A 19,590-nucleotide genomic window follows, 5' to 3' on the forward strand; every position below is an offset into this window, starting at 1 on the left:
CTCAGTAGAGCAGTGAATTTCAAACACAGATTCAACCACAACAACCAGGAAGGGCACCTATTGGTAGATGGGTAAAAAGAAGAAGAAATTAAATGTATGTCCTGAATACAAAGCGTTATTGCTTGGAGCAAATCCAACACATCACTGACTACAGCTCTTCATATTTTCAAGCATAGTTGTGGATGTTATGGATATGCTTGTGAAGGGCAAGGACTAGGATAAAAATAAACGGAACAGAGCTAAGAAGAGGCAAAATCCTAGAGGAAAACCTGGCTCAGGCTGCTTTTCCAACAGACACTGGGAGACAAATTCACCTTTCAGCAGGACAAGAACCTAAAAGACAAGGCCAAATATACACTGGAGCTGCTTACCAAGACGACATTGAATGTTCCTGAGTGGCCTAGTTACAGTTTAGACTTAAATCCGCTTGAAAATCAATGGCCAGACTTGAAAATGGCTGTCAAGCAATGATCAACAGCCAACTTGACAGAGCTTGAAGAATTGTATAAAGAATAATGCGCAAATATTGTACAATCCAGGTGTGCAAAGCTCTTCGAGACTTACCCAGAAAGACCCACAGCTGTAATCGCTGCCAAAAGGTGGTTGAAACATGTAATGCCTTAGGGGTTGTGATACCTTATGTAAATTAGATATTGCTGTATTTCATCTCAATACATTTGCAAAACTTTCTAAAAACATGTTTTCACTTTGTCATTACAGGATATCGTGTGTAAACGGGTGAGAGAAAAAACAACATATATTTAATGCATTCTGAATTCAGGCTGTAACACAACAAAACGTGGATTAAGTCAAAGGGCAGGAATACTTTCTGAAGGCACTGTACGTGATAATGGCCATCCCAGACATGGCCAGCTGTCTGGTGAGGCTGATAAGTCCCATGCGTGGTGCCCTTACTTCCATGTGTTAATGAATTCCACACCATGGCTGCCTGGCTCACACAGACAGTCCCCCATAAGGGTCGGCTGCATCGCCATGACTGATTACGCATGCTGTTGGCGTGTCCAGTACAAAGAGAGAGAGAGAGAGCAAGGGAATGTGTGTGTAAGGAAAAAGAATGTGAGATGAGGAGGAGAGAGAAGAAAAAAAAGTGTATGTGAGAAAGAATATGTGTCTGAGTACGTGTGGGAAAGACAAATAAATGTACGAGAGAAAATTTGAGTATGTGAGAAAGAGAGTATATGTGGGAGAGAAAGTGAGAGTATGTGTCTTGGAGAGGAAGTTGGAGCATGTGAGGGAGAGAAAGTGACAGTATGTGTTTTGGAGAGAAAGGGACAGTATGTGTTTTGGAGAGGAAGTTGGACCATGTGAGGGAGAGAAAGGGACAGTATGTGTTTTGGAGAGGAAGTTGGACCATGTGAGGGAGAGAAAGGGACAGTATGTGTTTTGGAGAGGAAGTTGGACCATGTGAGGGAGAGAAAGGGACAGTATGTGTTTTGGAGAGGAAGTTGGACCATGTGAGGGAGAGAAAGGGACAGTATGTGTTTTGGAGAGGAAGTTGGAGCATGTGAGGGAGAGAAAGGGACAGTATGTGTTTTGGAGAGGAAGTTGGAGCATGTGAGGGAGAGAAAGTGACAGTATGTGAGGGAGAGAAAGTGACAGTGCGTGAGGGAGAGAAAGTGACAGTACGTGAGGGAGTGAAAGTGACAGTACGTGAGGGAGTGAAAGTGACAGTACGTGAGGGAGTGAAAGTGACAGTACATGAGGGAGAGAAAGGGACAGTACGTGAGGGAGTGAAAGTGACAGTACGTGAGGGAGAGAAAGTGACAGTACGTGAGGGAGTGAAAGTGACAGTACGTGAGGGAGAGAAAGGGACAGTACGTGACAGTGCGTGAGGGAGAGAAAGTGACAGTACGTGAGGGAGAGAAAGTGACAGTACGTGAGGGAGTGAAAGTGACAGTACGTGAGGGAGAGAAAGTGACAGTACGTGAGGGAGTGAAAGTGACAGTACGTGAGGGAGAGAAAGTGACAGTACGTGAGGGAGAGAAAGTGACAGTACGTGAGGGAGTGAAAGTGACAGTACGTGAGGGAGTGAAAGTGACAGTACGTGAGGGAGAGAAAGTCAGCCCCTCTGGCAGCTGGAAGGACACCTGTACTGGACTTGGTGTCCGGCTGTAGGTCACACAGACACAAGGATTGGAGAGTGTCTGATAAACAGACTCACATATGAAACCGACCTCCCAGCGCTGGCTGTGCTGCTGATCAATGACTGTGGGGGGCCTAGTTGACACGCAAGCACACACACACACACGAACAAATGTGCGCGCACACACATGAACGAACACACAAAGGCCCCAACAACACCAGCACAAGCCTCCACCAGCCACTCACTCATGTCCTTAACCAGAGTAATGGGAAGCAAGGAGTGGGGGAGGGAGGGAGGGAGGGGGGGGTGCAAGACTCTTCCTAGCTGTTGAGCCTGAGGCCATGGGAGGGCCTTTTTACGGAGATAAAAACACGAACCATGTCGTTAATCTGCACGCGAGATGTAGTTGGGCGAGAGGCGAGCCTTTTAATCTAAGGACGGCAGCAGATTTCATCAGCACGCTGTGTGAGGAGGAGAGGGAAGATGAGAAAGAGCCAGTGTTTTGGTGTATTCCGTCTATTCTCGTGATGCCTCTCTTCTTTTCTCCTTTCTTCTCTCCTCCTCTTTCCAGATGCTGCACACACCCCTCTCACCTCGCGTCAAGTGTAGCCAGCTAACCCTGTCAGTGTGTGAGGCTCTGTAGCAACATGGTGTTAGGGCAAACAGGCCTCACTGGGCTCGGCGTTTGGTCTGCTGAGTCTGTGATGGACACGCACACTCGCACACACACACAGTATATTACACACAACCATTACACACACAACCAACAAAGCAGACAAACTGGAGGGTATGTTGTCTCCTGAAAGACACACAGTCAGGCCCATCTCCACAGAGAGCCTATATCGTGTTCTTTCCTTTCTACCTTGCAGCTTCAGCACAACTGTCAGCCCCTGCAAGTTCATATTCTCCGTAGTGTGTAGACCCGCATGAAAAACCCCCGACTGCCCTTCCCGTTGCAGGTTGCTACTGCGGAACATGTTAGGTATCCAATTTCTAGGTCCAAACTACTATGAACCATGGGTGGAGCACCTATATGTTCGGCAGTCTTGGGAGGGCACTCATACAACCTTGAAATGCAATTTATATTTCAACTCTTATTTTGAAGGTTTGAATCAATACTTAAAGTGCTTTTTTCAACCTTTTTTCACTGCCAGCGCCAACCTTATACATGGGAGACAGACGGTCATGTTTTACATGGACCTAAATTACCCCTTATTAAGACTTCCATTACCTCAGTGGTTAAATGCCTGCCTTTGAGCCAAACGTCTTTCCAGTGCCATGAGTAGGTGGTATGTAATGCAGGGTTAATGGAAACTGCCGGATGGCTGTACCTGTGGAACCAAAATGGCAGCTGTAATGAGTCAGTGGCTTACCTCGCCTTCCCTGTGCCACGGCCGCCCGTTCTGTGGGTACTTGCTCTGGCTCTGGCGTTTCTTCTGCCCTCCGTCTGCGAATTTGCACAGCAAAGGCTCGTTGGGGGCTGCAGAGAGATAGAGAGGGAAGGGGTTAGTAAAAACAGAAATTAACGACTAAAACAGTGACCCGAGAGCCCCTTTGAAGTGTGTCTCCCTTTCTTTTTTCTGCTCCCTCTCTCCCTCCCTCCCTCCCTCCCTCCCTCGCTCGCTCGCTCCCTCCCTCCCTCCCGTGGAGTGCCTTGTGAAACTCCCAGACGCTCAGTCTTGGCAAGGCCATTCATTCCCCCAGCCACAGCCCCACTGGCAGCCCTTGAAAGAGCATAGCTGGGTATTGTTGAAATAATAATCAGAGTAATCGCTCTCGTAAATTGCTTAGAGACGGTAATGTTTCGGGAACTCTGTCAGCCAAAGCTAATTTCTGTAAGGCATTTCTCGTTCCCTCCTATACAATCCCCCCTATTTTTATAGAACAGCTTTTCTGTTCGACTTTTCATCTCAATTATTCCCCCCCCCCCACTGCAACCAGCAAGGCTTCTCATCGGGCTACAAACATAAAAGTGTTTGGGTGAGAATGTTAGGACGAGTTGTTCTCTGAGTGACCACAGGAGGCAGTCTATCCATGTGCTCGCGCCAGCTGCGACAGTCAGGAAATGGGAATGGACAGAAACATTGTCAGTCACTTAGGGAGAAATATTACATGGGGTAACTTAGCCATTCATCGCCTTTGTTATTTAATATCAGATCCCACACATTCACCCAGGAAGTAGCCACAAAATATGAATGGACTATACGCACACACAAGAGGAGGAAAAGGACTAAGATGAGCTAATTGCGGTTTATCAATTGACGGTTCATGGGATCTCAACTCCTCCATATAGTCCCTTATCGAGATAATCGCAGGAGCACCAAGATATAATTGCGATAACAAGTTATGTTGTGTTTCCTGTGTGTAAGTTCTTAGAGACAACTCTCTAAAAGGCCATATTCTCACACTACTTCTGAAGCAGGTGCCCTTCAGACGATGATAAAACACCTTCTGAGGAAAGACAGAGCCACTGAGGGCTGGAATGAAAGGAGGGGAAGAAAGAAAAACAGAAGAAAAAGCGGTTACTCGTGAGAAACGGGTGGCTCTTTTTGGCCGGGGATCGGGAGGGCTTCAGTGTGTCCGTCCCCTTTTAGTTTTCTTTGTGCGTGTCAGCGAGATCGGTATCTCTGTGTAGAAGGGAACTGTAGAGATGAGAGGGAGAGAGAGAGAAAAGTAGAGTAAGCTAGCTGAAGGATCAATCGCAAGGGCTGCGCTGTGTTCAGCCTTGTTCAAACGCTGTTCCCTGCACCTGCAGCTGCCAAGCCGCGTGGACGGGCAGACGGGGCGACCTGTCATCGTGTACGCATTAGAGGCGTCCTGACGACACCGACGCAGGTGTCGTCTGTGGCGTGAGATGCTGGACAGTGAGGAAGTGACCTTTCAGCTCCCACTCCCGAATTTGACAGAGACAGGAGCATCCTTGATGCTTTAGTCTCAATTCCCCAGATGTTTGGGACTCAACAATAAAGTCCCTGTACACTGGAGGCAATTCAGTACACTGAGGACAAGGCCAACAACACCATGTGAACGAGAGCAACTACAGTGTCCATATCAGGACAGTCTCGGTTGAGACTGACCCAATTACTGACGAGACAGTGGCTGTCCTAATATGAGCACCCTATGCAACAGAGGAACATGACAGTGACCCTTCCAGTGGAAGGTTCCCTTTGTTCCATTTCGACCATTACAATGGTCCTCCCCTCCACCAGCTTCCTCACTGTAACCTAGGTCAAGTGATGATGCAGCAGACTAACACACACAGAGGTATTATTTGTTTGCCTATTACATGAAGCGAGTGAAAAGCGGACGAGGGAGGAAAAGGTGCAAAAGAACAGGGGATTCGGGAACAAACTCTTGAGACTTCAACCCACAGGGGTGGAGATGTTGCTGGGACAAACAAGAAAAAAGCTTCCGAAAACTCTCTCCGACCGTCCTCTCAGGGAGGTAATTAGCAGTCTGGCTAATGTAGTGGATCCGATATGCTGCAACGCTGACGTCCCATGAGCAGGCCTCCAGGTCCCTCCAGATCCCAGGACACAACCGCCAATTTGTTGAAAAATCAAGGCCAAAATCTTCAGCCCCGCCTTGTCTACCCGATGCGGAAAATGAAACAGAAGAGTGCAGAAAGACCTACAGTACGCTGCCCATATTGTGGCTTTACTGGCTTATGGCTACAACGCTTAAATTGGCCGCCACCTCAGTCAATGTGTGCAATTCTGAGACCCCAAAAAATCCTGCATCTACCAATTTAGCACTACATAATGACAACAAAAAATGGAAAGAGGAAAATAAATTGGTCCAAGTCAACAATTGACGCTAACAAGGCACTCTACAAGAATGCTTAATTGTTCTTTATGTGCGTCGCCATAGCAACGGGTCAACAGAATTGAGAAACACAACCCCCCTCCTCTCTCTCTCACACACACACACATTAGGTTGCCAGCACTGCAAACAGCATGAGCAGCAATGGAGGAAACATTTCACCTGGAGTCAAGTGGCTGGATTAGAAATGACCTCACTAGCTTGGAGGCCGGCACATAGTCACACCAATGCTACTCTGCTTCGTTTACATTTTATTTTTTATTTATTTCACCTTTATTTAACCAGGTAGGCTAGTTGAGAACAAGTTCTCATTTGCAACTGCGACCTGGCCAAGATAAAGCATAGCAGTGTGAACAGACAACACAGAATTACACATGGAGTAAACAATTAACAAGTCAATAACACAGTAGAAAAAAATGGGCAGTCTATATACAATGTGTGCAAAAGGCATGAGGAGGTAGGCGAATAATACAATTTTGCAGATTAACACTGGAGTGATAAATGATCAGATGGTCATGTACAGGTAGAGATATTGGTGTGCAAAAGAGCAGAAAAGTAAATAAATAAAAAACAGTATAAAAACAGTATGGGAATGAGGTAGGTGAAAATGGGTGGGCTATTTACCAATAGACTAAGTACAGCTGCAGCGATCGGTTAGCTGCTCGGATAGCTGATGTTTGAAGTTGGTGAGGGAGATAAAAGTCTCCAACTTCAGCGATTTTTGCAGTTCGTTCCAGTCACAGGCAGCAGAGTACTGGAACGAAAGGCGGCCAAATGAGGTGTTGGCTTTAGGGATGATCAGTGAGATACACCTGCTGGAGCGCGTGCTACGGATGGGTGTTGCCATCGTGACCAGTGAACTGAGATAAGGCGGAGCTTTACCTAGCATGGACTTGTAGATGACCTGGAGCCAGTGGGTCTGGCGACGAATATGTAGCGAGGGCCAGCCGACTAGAGCATACAAGTCGCAGTGGTGGGTGGTATAAGGTGCTTTGGTGACAAAACGGATGGCACTGTGACAGACTGCATCCAGTTTGCTGAGTAGAGTGTTGGAAGCCATTTTGTAGATGACATCGCCGAAGTCGAGGATCGGTAGGATAGTCAGTTTTACTAGGGTAAGCTTGGCGGCGTGAGTGAAGGAGGCTTTGTTGCGGAATAGAAAGCCGACTCTTGATTTGATTTTCGATTGGAGATGTTTGATGTGAGTCTGGAAGGAGAGTTTGCAGTCTAGCCAGACACCTAGGTACTTATAGATGTCCACATATTCAAGGTCGGAACCATCCAGGGTGGTGATGCTAGTCGGGCATGCGGGTGCAGGCAGCGATCGGTTGAAAAGCATGCATTTGGTTTTACTCGCGTTTAAGAGCAGTTGGAGGCCACGGAAGGAGTGCTGTATGGCATTGAAGCTCGTTTGGAGGTTAGATAGCACAGTGTCCAATGACGGGCCAAAGTATATAGGATGGTGTCGTCTGCGTAGAGGTGGATCAGGAATCGCCCGCAGCAAGAGCAACATCATTGATATATACAGAGAAAAGAGTCGGCCTGAGAATTGAACCCTGTGGCACCCCCATAGAGACTGCCAGAGGACCGGACAGCATGCCCTCCGATTTGACACACTGAACTCTGTCTGCAAAGTAATTGGTGAACCAGGCAAGGCAGTCATCCGAAAACCGAGGCTATTGAGTCTGCCGATAAGAATATGGTGATTGACAGAGTCGAAAGCCTTGAGGTCGTGAAGACGGCTGCACAGTACTGTCTTTTATCGATGGCGGTTATGATATCGTTTAACCAGAGTGTGGCTGAGGTGCACCCGTGACCGGCTCGAAACCAGATTGCACAGCGGAGAAGGTACGGTGGGATTCGAGATGGTCAGTGACCTGTTTGTTGACTTGGCTTTCGAAGACTTTAGATAGGCAGGGCAGGATGGATATACGTCTATAGCAGTTTGGGTCCAGGGTGTCTCCCCCTTTGAAGAGGGGGATGACTGCGGCAGCTTTCCAATCCTTGGGGATCTCAGACGATATGAAAGAGAGGTTGAACAGGCTGGTAATAGGGGTTGCGACAATGGCGGCAGATAGTTTCAGAAATAGAGGGTCCAGATTGTCAAGCCCAGCTGATTTGTACGGGTCCAGGTTTTGCAGCTCTTTCAGAACATCTGCTATCTGGATTTGGGTAAAGGAGAACCTGGAGAGGCTTGGGCGAGGAGCTGCGGGGGGGCGGAGCTGTTGGCCGAGGTTGGAGTAGCCAGGCGGAAGGCATGGCCAGCCGTTGAGAAGTGCTTATTGAAGTTTTCGATAATCATGGATTTATCGGTGGTGACCGCGTTACCTAGCCTCAGTGCAGTGGGCAGCTGGGAGGAGGTGCTCTTGTTCTCCATGGACTTCACAGTGTCCCAGAACTTTTTGGAGTTGGAGCTACAGGATGCAAACTTCTGCCTGAAGAAGATGGCCTTAGCTTTCCTGACTGACTGCGTGTATTGGTTCCTGACTTCCTGAACAGTTGCATATCACGGGGCTATTCAATGCTATTGCAGTCCGCCACAGGATGTTTTTGTGCTGGTCGAGGGCAGTCAGGTCTGGAGTGAACCAAGGGCTGTATCTGTTCTTGGTTCTGCATCTTTTGAACGGAGCATGCTTATCTAAAATGGTGAGGAAGTTACTTTTAAAGAATGACCAGGCATCCTCAACTGACGGGATGAGGTCAATGTCCTTCCAGGATACCCGGGCCAGGTCGATTAGAAAGGCCTGCTCACAGAAGTGTTTTAGGGAGCGTTTGACAGTGATGAGGGGTGGTCGTTTGACTGCGGCTCCGTGGCGGATACAGGCAATGAGGCAGTGATCGCTGAGATCCTGGTTGAAGACAGCGGAGGTGTATTTGGAGGGCCAGTTGGTCAGGATGACGTTTATGAGGGTGCCCTTGTTTACAGAGTTAGGGTTGTACCTGGTGGGTTCCTTGATGATTTGAGTGAGATTGAGGGCATCTAGCTTACATTGTAGGACTGCCGGGGTGTTAAGCATATCCCAGTTTAGGTCACCTAACAGAACAAACTCTGAAGCTAGATGGGGGGCGATCAATTCACAAATGGTGTCCAGGGCACAGCTGGGAGCTGAGGGTGGTCGGTAGCAGGCGGCAACAGTGAGAGACTTATTTCTGGAGAGAGTAATTTTCAAAATTAGTAGTTCGAACTGTTTGGGTATGGACCTGGAAAGTATGACATTACTTTGCAGGCTATCTTTGCAGTAGACTGCAACTCCGCCCCCTTTGGCAGTTCTATCTTGACGGAAGATGTTATAGTTGGGTATGGAAATCTCTGAATTTTTGGTGGCCTTCCTGAGCCAGGATTCAGACACGGCAAGGACATCAGGGTTAGCAGAGTGTGCTAAAGCAGTGAGTAAAACAAACTTAGGGAGGAGGCTTCTGATGTTGACATGCATAAAACAAAGGCTTTTTCGAACACAGAAGTCAACAAACGAGGGTACCTGGGGACATGCAGGGCCTGGGTTTACCTCCACATCACCCGCGGAACAGAGAAGGAGTAGTATGAGGGTGCGGCTAAAGGCTATCAAAACTGGTCGCCTGGAGCGTTGGGGGCAGAGGATAAGAGGAGCAGGTTTCTGGGCATGGTAGAATATATTCAGGGCATAATGCGCAGACAGGGGTATGGTGGGGTGCGGGTACAGCGGAGGTAAGCCCAGGCACTGGGTGATGATGAGAGAGGTTGTATCTCTGGACATGCTGGTTGTAATGGGTGAGGTCACCGCATGTGTGGGAGGTGGGACAAAGGAGGTAACAGGGGTATGCAGAGTGGATCTAGGGGCTCCATTGTGAACTAAAACAATGATAACTAACCTGAACAACAGTATACAAGGCATATTGACATTTGAGAGAGACATACAGCGAGGCATACAGTAATCACAGGTGTTGAATTTGTAAAGCTAGCTAAAAACAGTAGGCGAGGCTAATTAGCTAGCACAACAAACAGCAGGTAAAATGGTGTTGACTAGGCAACGGGGCCGACAGGTAAAACAAACAAGCAGAATGGAGTACCGTGATTAATGGGCAGTCCAGCGTGCGTCAGCTATGTAGCCAAGAGATCAGTGTCCAGGGGGCAGCGGTGGATGGGCAGGGAATCTGGGCTGACGAGTGTTATCCAGGTTTAAAAAAACTAACAATGACTAAATAGCTTGTAGCTAGTTAGCTGGTTAGCGTCTGGAGGTTCTTGAGGAGACACCCTGGTTTCCTACTCCTTAACCTTTTAATGCAGTGGACTAAATCAGGGTCACACAGAGAGATTCCTGGTGGTCTTAAACAAATCTACTTTGAAACAAAAGCATTCACCTCACACACATGGTTATGGGCTCAACAAAAAGAAGACACCTGTACCATGTCAGAAATAGAGTGGAAATGTATTCAATTTTGAGTTTGCATCCCAATATTACACATCACAGAAAACCGAAATATATCAAAACTGTTCGACATAGAAGCACCGGATGTTCGTAACGTTATTCATTATGAAAAATATTAATAAACTTCCACCCATGAAACCAAAAAGGGCGCTTTTGGTCATTGACTGCAGGTAAGGACTACTAAGTATTTACAGTACCAGTCAAGAGTTTGGGCACACCTACTCATATTATTTTCTACATTGTAGAATAAGAGTGAAAACATCAAAACTATGAAATAACACATATGGAATCATGTAGTAACCAAAAAAGTGTTAAACAAATCAAAATATATATTATATTTGAGATTCTTCAAAGTAGCCACCCTTTGCCTTGATGACAGCTTTGCATACTGATGGCATTCTCTCAACCAGCTCCATGAGGTAGTCACCTGGAATTCATTTCAATTAACAGGTGTGCCTTGTTAAAAGTTAACTTGTGGAATTTCTTTCCTTCTTAATGCGTTTGAGCCAATCGGTTGTGTTGTGACAAGGTAGGGGTTGTACAAAGAAGATAGCCCTATTTGGTAAAAAACCAAGTCCAGATTATTGCAAGAACAACTCACATAGGCAAAGAGAAACGACAGTCCATCAATACTATATGACATGAAGGTCAGTCATTGCGGAACTTTCCAAGAACTTTGAATGTTTCTTCAAGTGCAGTCGCAAAAACCATCAAGCGCTATGATGAAACTGGCTCTCATGAGGACCGCCACAGGAAAGGAATACCCAGAGTTACCTCTGCTGCATAGGATAAGTTCATTAGAGTTACCAACCTCAGAAATTGCAGCCCAAATAAATGCTTCAGAGTTCAAGTAACAGACACATCTCAACATCAACTGTTTAGAAGAGACTGCGTGAATCAGGCCTTTGTGGTCGAATTGCTGCAAAGAAACCACTACTAAAGGACACCATTAAGAAGAAGAAGAAGAGACTTCATGGGCCAAGAGACACGAGCAATGGACATTAGACTGGTGGAAATTTGAGATTTTTGGTTCCAACCGCCGTGTCTATGTGAGAAGCAGAGTAGGTGAACAGATGATCTCTGCATGTGTGGTCCCCACCGTGAAGCATGGAGGAGGAGGTGTGATGGTGCTTTGCTGGTGACACTGTCAGTGATTTATTTAGAATTCAAGGCACACTTAACCAGCATGGCTACCACAGCATTCTGCAGTGATACACCATCCCATTTGGTTTGCACTTAGTGGGACTATCATTTGTTTTTCAACAAGACAATGACCCAAAACACCTCCAGGCTGTGTAAGGGCTATTTGACCAATATGTCAAATAGCCTGGCCTCCACAATCACCCGACCTCAACCCAATTGAGATGGTTTGGGATGAGATGGACCGCAGAGGGAAGGAAAAGCAGCCAGCAAGTGCTCAGCATATGTGGGAACTCCTTCAAGACCGTTGGAAAAGCATTCCAGGTGAAGCTGGTTGAGAGAATGCCAAGAGTGGGCGTCATCATGGCAAAGGGTGGCTTTTTAAAAATTAGTTTAAGACTTTTTCGGTTACTACATGATTACATATGTGTTATTTCATACTTTTGATGTCTTCACTATTATTCTACAATGTAGAAAATAGTCAAAAATAAAGAAAAAGCCTTGAATGAGTAGGTGCCCAAACTTTTGACTGGTACTGAATTGATCATTCAACTCTAACCCCTGATCCAGTTCAGGACTAGACTCTTGGTTCAAACAGAGCAGTACGACCAAAACTCTTCAGTATTCCATATCACAGTGAATGTACAGTGTGCAGAAAATCTGTCAGCACTGTTACAATGAAAGCTTAAGCTACTTCCAACATCTTACGCTTCAGTTCCGTAAAACATTAACTGCTTTTTTTATGGACCGGCATCTTTAAACCAAAAACAACAGTCTTATTGGCTTTAAAATAATCTCTTGTGAATATCAATTCAGTATGCTACACGTCCGTCCTCCATTCTCCCTGTTATTCCTCAGAAGCATGTTGAACTGTACATCTGGCAGTCTGAATGGCAGAATCAATGCAGGAATGCCCAGAACTGTGTCAGGGTGGGGGCCCATTGAATCAAGCAGCTTTAAACCATCAAGCAAGTTACAAAAGAGGCCTCTCTCAAGGCAAATGCAGAGGGAGGAGGAGGCTTTGAGTCAAACCAGCATGGCCTTGTACTGTGCGGGTACAGCACTGTCAATGATAAATGGATAGAGGACTATTCATCTCTCCACAACATTATGTGCAGTTCACAGAATAGGATTCATTAAAAGACAACTCTACAGTTCAACAACTCCCTCTTTTTCTCCCCAGTTCGTAACTACTATCTTGTCTCATCGCTGCCACTCCCCAACGGGCTCGGGAGAGGCGAAGTTCGAGTCGTGCGTCATTCAAAAACATGACCCTCAAAGCTGTGCTGCTTCTTAACCCACTGCTTGCTTAACCCAGAAGCCAACCGCACCGATGTGTCGGAGGAAACACTGTTCAACTGACAACCGGAGTCAGCTTGCAGGCGCCCAGCCCGCCATAAAGACGACGTTGGGCCAATTGTGTGCCGCCCCAGTTCTGATTACTGCCTTTACTATTACTGCTTATTCGTATACATGAAAGACAATATAACTCCAGAATGAGGCTTCATTAGAATTCTGCTTCATGTTACTTCCTCCTTGCTCGGAAGAATTTCTAATAGATGATTTAAAAATGGCCTAATTAGGATCAGAATGGTTGACCTATTGATTTCAGGGAGAGTTGAATGAATCACCATCATTTTGTCAAGAGACAGAGAAAAGAAAGACAGAAAGTAAGAGAGAGACAAAGAGAAATGGAAAAGCAGACAGAGAGACAAAGATGTCTGTCTGAGTAATAAGTCTACAAAGAGGGAGAAAATCCCTACTCAGTCTGGACACCAAGAGACAATCTGGTTGAATAGTGGGGATGTGGCGGGAAGCGGCAGAGCATAAATAAGCGACCAGACAATATCCCTCATATGTAGAGGTTAACATAAGCCCCCACCAGCCAAACCCCTCCTCTTCACCACTCCCCCCACCTCGTGGGCTAGACGCAGACGGCTCACCAGCCCGGCAGAAGAAGCGGCGGCCCCTCTCAAAGGGTAGGGATTTGACGGCTCTGCGTCAATAATGCTCACAACAACGGACTTTTCTGTCGGCCTTTTCACTGACAGCTGCGACGGGCAGCGCTCAGCGCTCGACTCAATGACATATCCTGATAAGCGGATGGAGAGAGAGAGAGAGAGAGAGAGAGAGAGAGAGAGAGAGAGAGAGAGAGAGAGAGAGAGAGAGAGAGAGAGAGAGAGAGAGAGAGAGAGAGAGAGAGAGAGAGAGAGAGAGAGAGAGAGAGAGAGAGAGAGAGAGAGAGAGAGAGAGAGAGAGAGAGAGAGAGAGAGAGAGAGAGAGAGAGAGAGAGAGAGAGAGAGAGAGAGAGAGAGAGAGAGAGAGAGAGAGAGAGAGAGAGAGAGAGAGAGAGAGAGAGAGAGAGAGAGAGAGAGAGAGAGAGAGAGAGAGAGAGAGAGAGAGAGAGAGAGAGAGAGGTCAATTTTTCCTGATCCATATTTTAGACGGGGAGGAGGACGAGGATGTCAACAAAGCTCTCTCCCTCTCTCTGAGCCAATATGGTTACACAGTGTATGGATATTGATCGCCCCTAGCGTTTTCCATAGGGGGCTCATGTGTTACGCCGCCAAGCCGTCCTGGTCTGAGATTTTTATTATGGATTACGGGAAAGGACCCTCTCAATGCAGAGAGGTGGTAGGGGCTGATCAATGAGCTGTTGCACACTTAACAAGAGTAATATAATGTAGTAGTCCCATCTCCCTCTGTTTCTCTCTGCATGGCTGAAGTGCAGACAGACTGGTCTCAGGACAGATTTGAGAGAAATAAACAAAGCTGATGGATGTTGGGCAGATGCTGTACGGCATCATGGCCCCCAGGTCTCAGGTCTGTCTGGTTTTGGTACATGATATATCAGTAATGGATGATGATGACCAGCTTGAGATATATGAGAGGGTTGGACACTGACAAAGACCACCTTCGGACTAGATAAATAGACGCACTCAGACAAAGGCTGTGTGTGAAGACGAAGCGTCGTCAAGCTTACTAGCTTAGCGTGGCGTTAAGATACAGCAGTATATCATAGAGTATATCATAGTGTATCCATGCTTTGAATAAGACTGTGGATGTATTAGTATAGTCATACTGCAGGTGAAGCAGCTGGAAAGCTAAGTGGATAGGAGTTTTTCGGTCCCGAAAAGTAGAAAGCGCCTAGCTGTTTGGGGATGTCACACGTCCACGTCTTAAACTGTTACACTAACTCACACTCACAGCACAACTAAAAACGGAGCTGCCGTTGAAACTGCTGAATTGGCCCAGCCAGTAGGTTCATACACCCGACATTTCAGAGGTGCAGTAAAGACTTGCATGAGTGCTACCCTGGTAAAACAAAAATCCTATAGGATCCAAAAGAAAATCCTATCAGATGTACAAAGCCATAGGATAGAATCTGGTGCATCTGCAACACATATTAAACGTAGTGTCAACTGCAACAACAATAGCTGTACCTACAAATGTATTTTCCTTCTACGTTTAATTTGCATAGTAAGCAATGTAAAGATGCTGTGAATCCCGGGAAAATCCCCCAAAACTGTGTGTTATTATAACATTTTATGTAGTATAGTACGTCATATTATAATGTCTAATTCAAAGACAAGCAGTTGCATGAATAAGAATCAAATTAAAGTACTGTACTGGTGGTCATACTGCAAATGAACTTGGTGTTCCCATATTGTGGTGGTGAATAAAACCGAAATATAGAACTGTTGTAGGCCTAAAGTATGTTAGCTTTTAGCATGTTCTAGCAAAGTAGGCCTACAGTATGTTAGCTTTTAGCATGTTCTAGCAAAGTAGGCCTACAGTATGTTAGCTTTTAGCATGTTCTAGCAAAGTAGACCTACAGTATGGTTAGCCTTTAGCATGTTCTAGCAAAGTAGGCCGACATCATGGTTAGCCTTTAGCATGTTCTAGCAAAGTAGGCCTACAGTATGGTTAGCCTTTAGCATGTTCTAGTAAAGTAGGCCTACAGTATGGTTAGCCTTTAACATGTTCTAGTAAAGTAGGCCTACAGTATGGTTAGCCTTTAGCATGTTCTAGCAAAGTAGGCCGACAACAGTGGTCACCAACGATCTCCAAGGCATTCCTAGTCGGTCACCAAACAGTTCTGTAAAAAAAACACACAATACAGCCTTGCATTCCTATTGATCTTTTATTCGTTTTGCGCTGTTGGCGGAAGGTGCACTTGATTCAGCAGTCCTAGCGCCGCGAAGGTAAAGGGTTCCCATTTTGAACCATGTAATGTGTCTGAAGGAAAGAACTCCGCCTACCCGAATCAGATAGCTCAGATCACCGTGTCTGCACAGTTCAAATGCGTGTTGGGACGAGTGTTTGGACGCTCCCTTCAGACTGACCATCAGATGCAGGCCATCAGTCCAGTAAAAATCAAACATATTTTTTTTTTATGCTTACGTGGCTGTGCCTCAAGATATACAATAAATGATTTATTACCATTGTGATCATATTTTTTAAAAATATATCATTTCAGAATGGTCTGAGAAGAACAACATTGGCAGGGCAATTCAGGCATAGCCAATATGCAGTGATAACGTATTGGGCCTATCGCCTACTGCGCAAACCTCATTGCTACAGAACTGTTTTTAATTGGTTAATGTTTCAAAGGCTTGTGTTTTTTAAGTGATTAAAAAAAAAATCTGAGCGGTAGATCTCGGTGCTAGCAAAGTAGGCTTCCAGTATGAATTAGTCTTTAGCTTGAGTGTTCTAATAGGAATATTTTTGGGGTGACACAATCCTACAAAACCTATAGGATCCATTAGGGAAAAATTGGTCTAATAAGATTCCAATAGAATTCTGATAGAGGTGACAAAATCTTATAGGATTGAGAAAAAATGTAATTAAATTTTAAAAATTGGGGGAGGGGGGCTTGCCTGTTTTTGCATGTTATTTTGGCATTAATACGTGTCACATATCAGATTGCAGACAATGTAAAAAAATATATATAATTGATATAATAAAGAAGCATACAAACATGGTCTCTTTTCTGTTTTCTTGAGTAAGGTGTTTCAGCCTAACTCAGAGCTTTCTGTGTTGGTGGGGCAAGCAAGCAGAAAATACAGAGCGTTGCGCCGTGATTGCCTCAGTGTTCTGTCACTCATGTGGACACTACGTCACCACCAAGTCTAAGGGTAGAGCTCGAAAATTCAAGCACATTGGGTGCTGCCATAGAGTTACATTAGAAGTGCCCATCCAAGAAGGCTGAAGGTCATTGGCCACAGCTAAAATTACATCAATTCACATTATATCTTGACTGATTATGTCAACATCATACTTTCAAAAGTACCTAGCAGTCATGAATCAAGCCGACAATCTACTGACAAATCCTTTTTAATCCTTGTCATATGAAGAGGAATAATGAAGAGAAATGATAGATCGGTGTTCATCGGCCATAAACATTGAAGTTGGAAATCGCAAATTCAACAACGGGTGGTTTGGAAGGAATCAGTGGCTTACTGCAAGCATTGCAAAGCAATCATTCGCCTGCTATTCAGTGGAGTGGATGTGTGGTCCCAAGTCTAAGATTAAGAGTCTCTTTTCCTAGTTGAAAATTATAAATATTCAACGTTGACCATGGTGTAAATAAAGCATGATTTGTGCCAAGATCAAAACAACTGTTAACTCGGAACTGCAAAATCTGACTTAAGGGAGTTCAAGACAACTGGGAACTCGGGAAAAACAAGCTATGACCGGAAAAATACGTTTTGAACTTTCATCCAACTCGGAATTGTAAGTCTGGAACTCTGGCCTCTTTCTAGAGCTATGACCTAAAGATCACTGACGTCATCATGATTCAAATTTTTTTCCCTTCGAGTTCCCAGTTGTCTTGAACGCACCATACACCCAGAGATTGGCAGACTTTGATGACAAAACTGGCCCACGAAGGACTGCCGCGCCACCTTCCTGTTCAAGTGAGCACAGCACAACAATGTGAGTCCAAAAATGTCTTGTATGCTGCTGCATTAATGATGTAATATGCCAGGGAGATAGTATTACTTTCTTAGCTACAGTATACATAAGTTTAGTAAGTTGTTAGTAGCCCATGTGCCTCACCCTAATAATTTGGTCTATTTTCACCTCTTAATTTTGCCTACTGTTCTGACTTGGTGGTGCAATGTAATCATTGAATATTGTAAGAGCTTTCATTGTCTGCTTATATGCCCCCTTTATATATCCTACGGTTCTGACTTGGTGTACAAGGAAAACACTGTAAAGAACAGCCCATGTTCTGAAGTCTGTCGCAGTACATTTCAAAAGTTCTGAACAAATAGTTATATTGACTACATCCGTCCTAGCACGCTCATTAATGTCTTACTCGAAATTGCGACTTGCCTCTTATCCGTTTGTTTTCCCTTTATGCCATAGTTTGTACATCTCAATTGTCAGTAGAAACTACATTTGTTTAAGCAAGTCAGCCATATCAACTATGTTTTTGTAAAAGGCTTTTTGTAATGAGGTTGAATGAACTGTTTTGCTGCCAGACAAGGCTCCGCTGATAGCCAGGTGTAGCAGTGGTGGGACTCTGCTGTTGGGACAGCTTTATGTATGCCCTAACAGTTTGTGGGCACCGTTTGTCACCGTTATAGTTCAATTAAATGTATTGTTTAGTATTTTGTTGTGTAGTGGCTTTGCTGGTATGCATCCCACATTTTTGGGGGGTTTGCTCCACCAAGATTTACATGCTAATATCGTCACTGTATAGGATTCTATTGAAAAAAATCCCAATCCTATAGGATTTCTTGACTAAGATAGCAAAGTAAGCCTACAATATGGTTAGCCTTAGCGTGAGTGCTAGCAAAGTAGAAGCTACAGTAGGAATTAGCATTTAGTGTGAGTGCTAGCAAAGTAAGCTTTGTCTTTATCTTGAGTGTTCCCACACAGCAACACTGGCAGTGAGACTAGAGCGGGAAAATCCTGGGGCAAACTCTTTGAGGAGCAAACATCTTTAAGGTACAAGGAAAACTGTTAAAGGAGGAGAGAGCTTCACTTTAGCTTAACTGGCTAATTCCCCTGACCAACCAGCCACTCCAAACATTAACGTTACCAAGATAAATAAATAAACACGTCAGGGTATAGAGGGGGTGGTGCCAAGTCTAATGGCGTGATCTCAATCCTCTAGTCGTACACATTTCAATAAGATGTATACAGCAGACCACGTTTCTCACCATGTTTATTTACAAACGGCATGGTTGAAGTGTTGCTGGTCCCCGCCACTTAGCTACAATTTAAATGTGGGTTCGAGACAGACGTTTCCAATGCTATGGGTTGTTAGGGCATGGCACTGTTCTGTTCTGGCAGTTCTCTCTCTGGTTCCGTCCTATAGGATCCAAACTTTGCCCAATAGGATTCCAATATGATTCTGATAGAGGTGAAAAAAAAAACATTTAGCCTTTACCGCTCCTCAGACTCCATCTCTCGTGGTGGGAATAGGGCTGCAGGCATTCCAAGAAGTATGGACACAACAAAATGAAATTACAGGACAATACATTAATTATCAATGAGGGCCTCAATACTGTATCGAAGTAACAGTCAATACTCAGATACCCATTGGCTGAGGCAGGGAGCGACCAGCCAATCAATAGTGCCACCCGGGGTGATTGATGATCAATGCAGACACAGACGTTGATTTATGATCGATGGAGCCGGGGCTAGTATGACTAGCTGCTCGATACTGTCCCTTTGCAGTAACTGATGGGGGATCGATGAGGAGTGGCACTGTAGCTGATTAGAGATCAGGGCCTGTATTCAAAAAGCATCTCAGGAGTGCTGATCTAGGATGCCTTGTAGGTAGATCATGAATAAGATAGCATGGACAGCGGGTACCTGATCCTAGATCAGCACTCTGAGACGATTTGGGTCATTTCAGACGCAGGAAATGTATGCCTTTCCTACGCACGCCTTTCCTATGCACTTCTCAGAAGTTGGTATTCAGACTTAACTTATGCAGGTGCGCATGGTTCCCTTGCATGCGCTGAATAAATGTAATTCAATCGCTGAAAACCCTCCCACTTGCTGGCCAACAGATTTCCTCGTGAAGTTTTCATTCAATAGCGTTTTCAATACTGATAATTTAAAGTCATCCCTTTAAATTTGGTGTACCTTTAATTTGAA

The 19,590-nt window shown here is 45.2% G+C and overlaps 1 protein-coding gene across 1 annotated transcript in view; it reads right to left on the reverse strand.

Moving 5' to 3' along the window:
• Positions 1 to 19,590, reverse strand: part of LOC115131756 (RNA-binding motif, single-stranded-interacting protein 3-like) — a 225,349-nt gene that overhangs the window by 44,074 nt on the left and 161,685 nt on the right. Inside the window, exon 7 of the mRNA XM_029663709.2 lies at positions 3,478 to 3,584. Coding sequence (XP_029519569.1) covers positions 3,478 to 3,584 — 107 coding nt within the window. The remainder of the gene's footprint in view (positions 1 to 3,477; positions 3,585 to 19,590) is intronic.

This window comes from Oncorhynchus nerka, linkage group LG7, assembly GCF_034236695.1.
Source record: "Oncorhynchus nerka isolate Pitt River linkage group LG7, Oner_Uvic_2.0, whole genome shotgun sequence".
Classification (NCBI taxonomy): domain Eukaryota; kingdom Metazoa; phylum Chordata; class Actinopteri; order Salmoniformes; family Salmonidae; genus Oncorhynchus; species Oncorhynchus nerka.